General features: G+C 39.8%; 1 protein-coding gene across 2 annotated transcripts in view; it reads left to right on the top strand.

The window, feature by feature from the left end:
• LOC139442493 (uncharacterized) overlaps positions 1–11,838 on the top strand; it is a 70,348-nt gene extending 58,510 nt beyond the window's left edge. The window contains exons 4-8 of one of the 2 annotated variants that reach the window (XM_071223302.1): positions 1,636–1,758; positions 2,198–2,239; positions 8,305–8,449; positions 8,593–9,090; positions 9,722–11,838. In XM_071223302.1, coding sequence (XP_071079403.1) covers positions 1,636–1,758; positions 2,198–2,239; positions 8,305–8,449; positions 8,593–9,090; positions 9,722–11,259 — 2,346 coding nt within the window. In that variant the 3' untranslated portion in view covers positions 11,260–11,838. The remainder of the gene's footprint in view (positions 1–1,635; positions 1,759–2,197; positions 2,240–8,304; positions 8,450–8,592; positions 9,091–9,721) is intronic. The other variant, XM_071223303.1, reaches the window with a different exon arrangement.
• Positions 11,839–12,040: the final 202 nt, after the last annotated feature.

The following is a 12,040-nucleotide window of genomic DNA, read 5'->3' as shown; positions in this document are numbered from 1 at the left end:
CACAATCACAGGGGAGGACCAGGGTTTACTACCTGATGGGAAGAATGTGGTCATTCCCCCGAACATACACGCTGATTCGAAACCTGGGGAGGGAATATACAATTCAACACCTTGTCTGTGTCTAGGGGCTTTGGTTAACAAAGATCGCACAGGCTTGAAAAGGCCTTCAATTTGGCACTCCAGCATTGGAAAGGCCATTTATTTCAATCTGTTTTGAAAAGGCTTTTAACTTGTATAACATTCCTTGAATTTGGCAACCAGTGTTAACTCTGTTGGTAACCCTGGTAAATAGGTATATACTACTCAAAATAAGTTAAAGAACACCCGATTCTTTCATATTATTATAGTTAATCTGAAAGAATTGGGTGTTCTTCATCTTCTTTTGAGTAGTATATTTCAATTTTTCTCTTACCATGTGTGATGATTCATGTAATATATTCTTGGAGAGCTCATTTGATTAATATTTTTACCATTGTTTCTGGGTCAAATTATATTATTGTATTTGGATAGTTACGTTTTTATGCATTCCATTCTATGGGCCAGCCAAGAGGGCTCTTTGGGTTATGACTTTGGATTGGAGGATGTGGCAAATAAAAAATAAAGTAGAATTATTATTCAACCAACTGACACATTTGAAAAATGTGATGGACAACGATAATTTACCTTGATACAACCTTAATAATGTTAAAGCAACTAGCATATTTATTATGTGTGAAATCCACACCATAAATAATGCTCAATGCTTGGTCAATTGGTCAGTGTACACTGGAATTTCATTCTCAGCTTACTGGGCAGTATGCAACCCAAGCTACCTTATGAGGCTCTAGAATTTTAACAGCCACCAGCTCATCCTACCGGGTACCCATTCACTGCTGGGTGAACAGAGGCACATTTCGTACAGTGCCGAAGGAGACTCCACATGTAACATGTATTTCACAGTAGGGCAGGACCAAAACCCTTGAAACTCTCAGGAATCAAGATTTCCAAACATGGTCACCATCATCTTCCCAAGGCAAGAGAGTTAACTGACTTTATAAGTCCAGTTTCCACCCTTGCCGAACTAGGCTGGAATTACTGGGTTCGATCGTAGCACCACCAGTGGCTATTACCAGTTATGTCCCTTTCAAGCCTCTCCTGTGCTTCACCCAAAATGGTTGCGCCCTGTCAAGACGATCTGATCAATAATCAAGATCTATATTGTGATAAAACGGGCCTTACATCGCGAAATGCATCAAATCACGTAAGCACCTTGATTAAAAACAGGAAAAGATTTGGAAAATATCTGCTGACAACGAATTGGCGGTGCACATGCTTTGCAAATCCTGCAATTGATCGAAATCTGCGTGACTGTTTACGAACCGGATTTCGATTTCGTTGCGCGATTTTGATTGGACTATGCATAAACTCGTTAGTCCAGCCAAAATGTAACTCCATAATACCAGCCTAGTTCGGCAAGGGTGGAAACTGGACTTTTATAGTCAGTTAAAACTCTTGCCCCAGGAAGATGGGTCACCTTCTACCCTCTCCAACATTGCATAATTTAATCTGATTTGATGGTCTGTGAGCTTTAACTGGGACCATGTCCCCCCCAGTCAAGTGAAACAGCAAATCACCCCGTCATGTTTTTAATTCCAGTCTCCAGTCTCCAAAGATGACAAACGAAAAACATGGACGTCCCTACCCCAGTCTGATCTCCCCGAGATTCTCCAGCGCCATGGGTCCTGTGGCTCCTTGGATGACAATTACCTCAATAGCATGGTAAGCGTTGGTTCCTAGTAGCATACCACTTCTCTTGCCAGTGTGTGTACATGTCATCTTCAAGTTCCCTTTTCTGATTTCAAAATTGTCATTCTCTTTCTAATTTATTCTATACACGTCACATTGTCTTGATATTATCATATTCATACGATCATTTTTCAAGTTAGGATGAGACAGTAAAGGTCTTGGCAAGCCTAAATACACTACATTTTGCAACATAAAAAATAATTATGGGGAAAAACCATCTAATGTGTTTTATTGACAAAATGCTTTTATTAAAATATTTTTGTTAAGCTTTATTAAGATTGTTTGTAAAGATAATAACATCAATGCCTCTTGTCATATCAAAAAAGAATAAACTTTTGAAATGAAGCGTCAAAAACATAACTTTGCTTTTTAAACTGATGGCTTTTTAATTTATTTCAAAATTACTCTACAGAGTAAGCAGTTAAAAAATACACAAAGCCCTGTTTCAGGAAACGTGAGACATTTTTATTTTACGCATTTATAAAATTCTTATTAGGCTGTTTGTTTGCTTGAGTGCTTCAGCTTTAAATCCTCTTTAAACATTTCTGTTTTGTTTGTTTACGAATTTGAGTATCAGAATAACATAAATATTGTGTAAGTACTTTATAAAGAAACGACCATTTGATATTCTGGGGGGCCAGGGTTTTTTTAAAAAATATTTTCGGTCATAGTTTTAACTAAAAAAATATCTTGTTTTGTATCTGTAGCTAATAAAATATCCAGTCTCCATAAAATATTCCAGGCTCCCCCACTCCCTCAGAATATCAAATGGTCGCTTTCACTGGACTGTCATCTTAACTTTTCATACTTAAAGTTAATTTTAATATGAAAATGATAATAGTAATAATATATTATTACTTATAGATGGCTTATGAAGGAATAGATCTTGTAAGTGTCTATAGTGGATGGATGTAAATGCATGACAGAATAGTCACTTTTAATTTATATACAGTTTTGTTGAATGAAGATGGTTTCATTGTTCAAATACATTAACATTTTTTCACAGCCTTTCACTTGAAATCTGTTTCTTTCATTAATATACCTCACACAATTACTGTTGTCACATTAATGTTTAAAACACCTCGGTAATATGGATATTTCCAGATGTAAAGGGGGGGGAGGGGGGGGGGTTAGTCAAGTGGTTAAAGCGTTCGCTCGTCACGCCGACTCGGGTTCGATTCCCCACATGGGTAAAATGTATGAAACCCATATCTGGTGTCCCTTGCCTTGATATTGCTGAATTATTGCTAAAAGCAGCGTAAAACATACTCACTCACTTACTCCAGATGTATAAATACCATCTACTTGCATTAGTCAGGTTTTTTTTGCCCCTATTCAAGGAAGTGGGTAAGCTGTGTGGTTGAAGTATTGTCTCGTCCCGATGATTCTCAACATGGGTACAATGTGTGAAGCCCATTTCTATTGTCCTCATTTTGATGATGTTGGAATAATTGCTAGAGTGGCGTCAAACCTGACTCCCTCACTCACTCACACTCAATTTATTTCAATAGCAGCCAGATACTTCTGTATATTCCTTTGTCTATAAATCTCTTTTTTGTGTGCCAAATTTGCTCATTATAAATGTGTCCTAATCATTTATGTCATCACCATGGTTACTGTCCGGAATGATCACAATATTTTCTTCACAATATGATAAGTATCACCATACATTAATTTTGGTAAATCGTGTAAGTTAGATATGACAAAAGATGTCAAAGAGACACAATCATCAAATTTGCTGAAATTGCAGAGTTATGTCCCTTAGTACTTCCAGAGTCTGCTAATCATGGGTTTGAATCCCACATTCGCCCTTCAATGGTTCTTGGTTTTTCTGCACCTTATCGTGCTCATGTGTTTCACCAAAGTGGTGAATGTAATGATCGGCATCACTGTCCTCCAATTTCATGCTGTGATATTACTGTAATACTGTTCAAAGCGATGTTAAACCTAACTCACTCACTCACTCACACATATCAGTGGATCTTTTCTGCTTCCAGTGCTTACTGCAAACCTTAATTCTGGCTCAAGTTAGACCACGGCTAACTGTAATGTCAGAAACACCACTCGCTACAAACACTGGTTTAACAGTAGCCATCAAATGCCTATACCACAAACGATTAGGGTGTTGGTGTTACAGGAATACAGGACACTATCCAAAGTTTGCTCAATTACTTGTTTGTTTTGTGAGGTACTTCTAATCAACATTCCACTGTGACATATCTAGGCCATGTGCAGCTTCAGGGCTTCTAGGCTTTTAGTATGACTTGATAACTATCTTTAAGCTGATATACCAATCGCATTAAAATCGGATATTTTACTCTTATACATTAACACTCTGCATGAAGATCTGAGGACATCTTCGTAGGAGGTCACCTCAGGCATACACTGAGCAAACTTAAATCACCCAATCAAAAAGAAGGATCAATGGTTCTTGAGCCAATCAGATGTCAGCTTTCTAAAATGATTTGGCTTCATTTCTTTATCACCACGATTAGAAAAATCTGTACATAGGAAAACTTGAACAGAACACAAATATTCCTTCGATGGTACTTTCTTGATGTCACAACAGTAAAATGATGCAGACCTATTTATCTACATTCAGAACTTGTTGTTTTAGTTGCTTTTGAGAAACAGAAATCAGTTATGGTGTTCAGTGATGATTGTCTGATTAGAAAGTCCTTGTAATCCCAGCATCACTTCAGGCTTTCAAACCCACATTAAGGTGAAATGCTATAAAAAAACAGGAGTACCGTATTCGACGTAATAAGCGCCCCGCTCTAATAAGCGCCCACTGCGATATTTGCTAATATATTGGCCAGTGAACTATCCCAATTAGCACCCCTTCCGATTGATCAATGTACACAAGACTTATTTATTCGCGTATAATACGCACTCGTGTCTTATATGCACACTTAATTATGGGAAAATTAATTCTGGAAAATTATATCTGTCGTACATAAACATTTTAGGCTGTCAGCATAAACCACGAAATTTATCTTTCAACTATCTTTATCTTTTTTCACTTAAATAATATTCCAATAAAAGCCCCCTATTTCTAATTTTGAGATGGCCCTGGGCATTTATTACGTCGAATACGGTACTCTTCAAAGCAGTGGTTAACCAAGGAAGTAACCAGGTCAGAATATGTCCCCAGTGCTCTACTACACGTTGTCAGAGGGGAGATCATGGATCAGATGGTCAGACTCTGACTTGGTTGATTGCGTGTCGTCATTCCCCGAAGATGTTCATTATATCGACCTCTGGTTTGTCTGCCCCAGACTGTTGTGATGTAGCTGAATGTGGCTTAAAATAAGAAACAAAACCAAAACTTACAATCCCAAGACGTGTACGGGGACGGTCGGGTAGCCTAGTGGTTAAAGCGTTCGCTCGTCACGCCGAAGACCCGGGTTCGATTCCCGACAATGGTATAATGTGTGAAGCCCATTTCTGGTGTCCCCCGCCGTGATATTGCTGGAATATTGCTAAAAGCAGCGTAAAACCATACTCACTCACTCACTCAGACGTGTACCAATCATAACGCTGTTCTTTGTCCAGGGAGCCAATTGTAGGTCGCAGGTATGTTGCCGCTCTCTTCTCTGCTACTTGTAGTTTAGTCCCTAAAAACTAACAGAAGAACATCAGAATAAATGACAGTTTGCTTATTTGCTAATGTGCTTCTAGTAGTGTGATAGTGTTTTACGACATCCTCTTTGGTCTAGTAGATACAGTGTCTGCCCAAGATTGCTGGTTGATCCTGGCCACATCATTCCAAAAGATATTAAAAGATGGTACTTGTTGTAACCCTGCCTGCTGCTTGGCAATAGGCAATAAAACAAGGACTGGTCGGCTCAGTATACTGTGAGTGGGTATTCTTGTTAAACTGTGGCATGGCATCTCCGTGGGCTAGCATTATAAAACTGGTAAAAGTCTGGACTAGTACCAGCAGCCACACACACACACATGAATCCACGTCATTATATGAGTGCAATAATCTTAAACGCGACAGTAAACCCAATTTCACCTCAACGACAGTGTTTTCCACAACAGCAAGTTTATTCAGTGTTTTCCACAACAGCAAGTTTATTCTCTACCACCCTTGACGAGGACAGAGAGTGTTGCTGATGCCATTGAGAAAATGTCACATTTATGGAATGAATAATGAACCATATACTATGAAAGAAGTATGAGAAATGTGGGGCCAAACAGCCATAGAAATTACCTAATAGTGTCATTTGTTGTCCAGATAATGTTATCAAACACATTACTGTAAAATATGATAGTCTCCTAACACCTGGGTACACTTGTAATGGCTGAGCTTGACAGGTAGTCAGCTAGGGAATGCAAATGATAGTATGGAGTCTTGGGTTACAAAGAAAACATTCATTGTTAAAATACACTTGTGTCAAGTTTGCATACATTCTAAGGGAGAATATCGCCAAAGATGGGGCAATTTTCAGAGCAAATACTTGAGAGGATTAAACTTGTTTAAGCCATTTGCCTGCTTCAGTGCACTTGTAAGCATGGATTCTCAATTGTAGTGGTTTTCACACTGCTTTAAATGTGTCAGTCAAATTGTTCAGACAATTTGCTGACAGTCTGCTTTATCATTTCTTTAAGGTTACTTCAACCGAGGGGAAATAAAAAAACAAAAATTCTATGCCCTTTGATCTTCCCAGAATGCAATTTTTCCCAAGGAATGATCGTGGTATAGATGTTTTTTGTATTAGAGAGCTCCATTATAGAATGCTTTCAGACTAATAGTATTCTTAGTGTTCTAGTTGTAATAATTTTATCTCACCACTATCAGAACTCTAGGTTATTTTTAAGACATATTTAATTATGCTGAAAATAGTTAGTTGTCAAGAATACATTGTTTATTGAGCACAAATGCATTCTCACAACAACTATCACAAGCATTATTTGAGTGTTTCACTTGGACAGTAAGCACCCTACCAAGAATCTAATTTTAGTTTCAAACATTGTTTTTCGCATTGAAAAAATGTTTTAAGTTAAGTATGTATATCATTGCAATGTGAAAGATGGCTTCATATTTTATGTTGTTTCTGTCAGATACTGATATGGTCACAACTTCTAATTACTTGTTAATCTCAAGTTTATGTTAGGCAATAATAAATAACTAATACATTTTTGAGAGATTATACTATTGGTTGTACAGTTTTGATTCTATTTATGTAACCATGCGATAAGCTTTTAAATCAGTCATTTGTGCATTTAGAGTTCAAAATTATTAGTTCTTCTTTATAAGTATTCATGTTCACCTCAACACATTTTTTTTATATGATCTGTTTCAATTCAGATATTATTTTGGTATTGATATTCTGAGACAACATTGGTGCACAGTGACCCATGCTCTGTCAGTGTACCCTGACAACAGGGATTGTTGTTCATGCTGTCAACCACTGGTTTGTTTGACCTAGATTATATGCAGGCTGGCAATATATAACATGACGTTATACAAGTTCCAGTTTACTTCATTTCATTCATGACATCATCATCCAAACTCAAATCTTTGGTAGGGATATAAATCAATACACACTTGGTCATACTTTTAGAGAAAATGGCAAAATCCAGTTAGAAAGTCTTATATAAGATCACAACAACTACATATTTGTTCTTCAGAATAATCATTTCTCTCCGGGGCGGTCGGGTAGTCTAGTGGTTAAAACGTTCGCTCGTCACTCCGAAGACCTGGGTTCGATTCCCGACATTGGTACAATGTGTGAAGCCCATTTCTGTCCCCTGCCGTGATAGTGCACGAATATTGCTTAAAGCGGCGTAAAACCATTCTCACTCACTATAATTTCTCTCCAAAGTATCAGAAGGAAAAAATCAGCTCAAATCAGTGGAGCAACGGTGGTTCAGTGGTCCAAGTGCCTCTAGTTTCTGTGCAAGAATCCCCTGGTTACGGTTTGAATCCCAGGATTCGCTCTGATCATGGATCATGGTTTGTCAGCACCATACCCATGCATAAGGGTTTGAACAAAGTGGTGAGCCTCCATGACCTCATTCACTTCAGCCTTTCTTCCCGCCATAACCTGACATGCTGTAAGGGAGCTGGAATATTGTTCAAGGAGGTTTCTCACCAAACCTTTTCAATAACTCAAATCATTTTCTTATCTTAAATATCTTGAAAAAACATCATCCTACATATCTCAATTGGGGAAGATCCGGGGTAGAATAGGTCTTCAGCAACCCACGCTTGCCATAACGAACGACTATGCTTGTTGTAAGAGGCGACTAACGGGATCAGGTGGTCGGGCTCGCTGACTTGGTCGATGCATGTCATCATATCCCAATTGTGTGTAGATCGATGCTCATGATGTCAATCACTAGATTGTCTGGTGCAGACTCAAATATTTACAGACCATCATCACATAGCTGGAATATTGCTGAGTGTTGCATTAAAAAACAAACATTTGGGAAAGAAAGAGAGATACTGTATTTGTTGAATCATTTATGAATCTGGTTCCATGTTGTAAAGTTGAATTCATGCTGCAGGACCCTGAGGTGATCAGCGTGTGGCTTCAGAGTCAGGACTTCATCGGCCTTGGCTTCAACATCTCCGGTAACATGCGTGATGGCATCTTCGTCAGCCATGTCCACAACAGAGGGCCGGCGATAGAGTCAGGCAAGGTCAAAGTTGGTAGGTGTTCTGTTTACTCACAAGTATTTTTAAGATTCTAGTTTGCCAAATGATGGTGTGAAGCATTTACTCAAACTGAAGATATTGACGTTAAGGTGTACAATCATACTATCCAACTCATTTCTTTGTAACTCTTTCCACAGGGGACCGTATCAAGAGTGTCACGATCTCATTTGATAGCATGGTCTATGAAGATGCTCTGACTATCCTGAGCTATGCATCCCCATACCCGGTCAAGGTCACTCTTCAGAAGGAGAAGGCAACGGTCAATGACCGCCGCCTGTCCGATTCCAACGAGAACTTGAGTCACCCCCTCTATCGAAGTCAATCTCTTGATGCTCTTCAACGCATTGGCAAAGAACCACTTTTCAAACCCAAACGAACATTGAGTGAAATGAAACCGGAAACCAGAAAAGATTCTGCAAGAGCAAAGAAACTTCAAGAACTTCAGAGTGAGGCTCTGAATGAGGTGGCAAATGGTCAGTCGCCAGATAACAAACCCAGACAGGAGAGGGTAGTGGACTTCACAACGCCGAATGGTCAGATGAACACAACACTGTCAGATGTTACAGTCCACACAGAGGCTGAAGGTCAGAAGAGGTCAGGGCTGGACTTCCCGGATATTGGCATTCCAAACTTTGGTAAGGGTGTCCATTGCTCTTCTGTTCCTTTGAGGAACCCATCTGTTACAATGGCATTAATGGTTAAGCTGTTCAAGATGTTCATACCATGCTCAAACAATTAATTATCACGATATTTTCTTGAGTATAGTGCACACCCAGTATAATGCTCACACCTCTCTACGTGATTCAGTATTTAAAAACTATATATCAAGAAAATATGGTAATTGTTATTTTGTTTCAGTAACTAGTGTTACAGTTTTTTAGGATCAAGTTCAGACAAAATATGTAAAAGCAAAAAGGTCTGACACCAATTCTAGTTGAATGTATTTTCTGTTTCATAATGTCAATAAGCAGAAAGAAGAAAATGTTTTAAGAATTGATCTTGGTTGATTTGAGTAAAAATAATAAAAATATAAAAATTTAAACTAAACACAAAGTCTAATTTTTTAAAGCACAGGATTTTTGTGTGCTTTATTTTAAAGAAACTTTGGTTATGTTTATGAAATAGGTCAATGAACCGGTCTGGCCTTATTAGGACAATACAACTATATTTTATTTGAATCTTAAGATTATGATCCTAGCTGTGATGTTCATTTAATGTTTAGTATTTGCAGTAATGAAGACTTTAATCAAGATTTTCCCAATTCAGATTTTACACAAGAAAAAGAAGAACCTGTTTTTGCTGAGCAGTCAGCCAAATCAGAGTCATCTGTGCAACGTTCTGTTGGTGAGCGGAACATCAACAGTTCTGCTGCTCTGGAATTTGCCAGTCTCATGGATCAGATGCTTGACCTGAAGGATCCCGAGGCAACTGGAACAGAGGCGGTCGGTAATGGGAAGATCCCCGAGGTGTCAGCCGAAGTGTCAACAGAGCTGAACACCACACCGAAAACTCCCACAAAGCCTCAGCGCAGGAAGCGCCCGTCCAGCAGCACTAGCCCTAACAGTACCATGTCATCTGATTCCCTCATCCAACCAGAGTTCTCCTTTGATGTCAAGTCTCCTGTGAAGATGGAGAATGTCGTCCTGGAGGACATGATAGTGTCCTCAGCAGTCAAGAGTGTTGAGAGCGCCCCGAGAACCTGGGACGACAGAGAGGAGGTCGCGGAAGAGGAAATCGTACCAGAAACTGCAAAGAGGGAGATTCATATTGGTAGTGACAATATTGAGTTTACTGCAAAGGAAATGGAGGACTCTAGTCCACAAAGACCTCCATCTCCTGTAGATGACTTTGGGACACTTGGTCTGAGCATGAGAACAGCTCGACCTAAGTCTCCAGAGGGAGACCCAGTGGTTGAAGACTTTATCGAGGCTTCTGTAGCTAAAAGAGATTCATCAGCTCCCCCACCAAGAATTATTCATGAAGAAATTGTGGCTGCAGAGTCATCAGCAAATTTTTCAGCTCCCAAATTGGATGTGTCTGTGGATAAGAAGAATAAAGATAATCAAAAGAAACCTCCAGAGCTAGACGAGCAAATGTTGGAGCAAATTATTTCCATGAATGCCCAGCCTCCCGGAACATCAGCTCTCAACTGGAGGAATGATAATGACATTCAGCCTTTTGAAATTCCTGAAAAGCATCGCCCTACCTCACCAAAGGGAATAGCATATGAAATAAGAGATGATATTATGACCGGTTTGCCCAGAGCTGTCGATCTTAACAAAAGCAATATAGCCAGAACTATGTCTTATGACCTAAGACTTTCTGATAAGAAAGACGATAAGGGATCCTTGCTCAGGGATAATCAAAACAGTACCTCAAGTGAAAGAATAGAATCATTGGACTGGTCGGGTAAGAGACTTGTGCGCTCTGGCTCATTTACCGATATTCCCCACAATGCCTCTGCAAGTGACTGGACGGGACAGAACGTGCCCAGTGAAGGATCCATTAGTATCAAATCGGATGTCATAGGATCTAACTCACCTCGGGAGAATCTGGCCAATTTGTCGGACATGTCTGATGCCCTGTCGCCTGTGACCAGCAGGAGTGCTTCTCCACCAGAAACAGCCAATGGGCAGAGTCTTCAGTTTAGTTCCACAGAACGAACAGTGTTAAAGAACAACAATATTGATGGTCTGCCATCTTTGGAGAAAAATTTCGGAAGTAATATATCGTCAGACAAGAAGGGGAGTTACAGCATAAAACTGTCCATGGAGGCCAACGAGGATGAGGATGTCGAGTGTTGAAGCCAGGAGAGTGGACCTCCGTGTAGACAGATTCAGTAAGCCAAAGATACCCAGTGGCCATTAAAGGGAGTGTTGTGCTCAGGGTATGGTATTCAATAGAATATGTTGGTGAGATGAATCAACAACAGAATGATACCCAGGGCTGTGCATGCAGTGTGTAGTCCTATGGTGTGTAGTGAGGTGGAATCAGGTATTGGAGGACTTCATTGCCAGATTTGGCTTCCATCACTTTCAGGATTCCAGGGGTGGAAATATATACAACTTCAAGACCTCTAGCAGTATGTGATGTTGAATAGGCTGGGAATGGCTGGCTAGTTGGAATCAGATGGTTTCACTGCTAAGGTGGAGTCATTACATTGTTGCAAGGCTCTGTGTAGTGGATAAACATGCATAAAGGCCCTTTAAAAACAGGCCTGACTTATGTGATACTGTAGTGACAAGCAGTGACCCACCTAGGCCAATAGCAGGAGATGGCCCAAGCTTATTCTGGAATGAGACGACCCAAGTTAGCTCATTTACAGGAGATGGCCCAAGTTTATTCTAGAATGAGATGACCCAAGTTAGCTCATTTACAGGAGATGGCCCAAGTTTATTCTGGAATGAGATGACCCAAGCTAGCTCATTTACAGGAGATGGCCCAAGCTTATTCTGGAATGAGACGACCCAAGTTAGCTCATTTACAGGAGATGGCCCAAGCTTATTCTGGAATGAGACGACCCAAGTTAGCTCATTTACAGGAGATGGCCCAAGTTTATTCTGGAATGAGATGACCCAAGCTAGC

The sequence above is a fragment of the Haliotis cracherodii genome, unplaced genomic scaffold (assembly GCF_022045235.1).
Source record: "Haliotis cracherodii isolate W230 unplaced genomic scaffold, xgHalCrac1.p SCAF_5, whole genome shotgun sequence".
Classification (NCBI taxonomy): domain Eukaryota; kingdom Metazoa; phylum Mollusca; class Gastropoda; order Lepetellida; family Haliotidae; genus Haliotis; species Haliotis cracherodii.
This window is presented reverse-complemented; position numbering and strand designations above follow the sequence as displayed.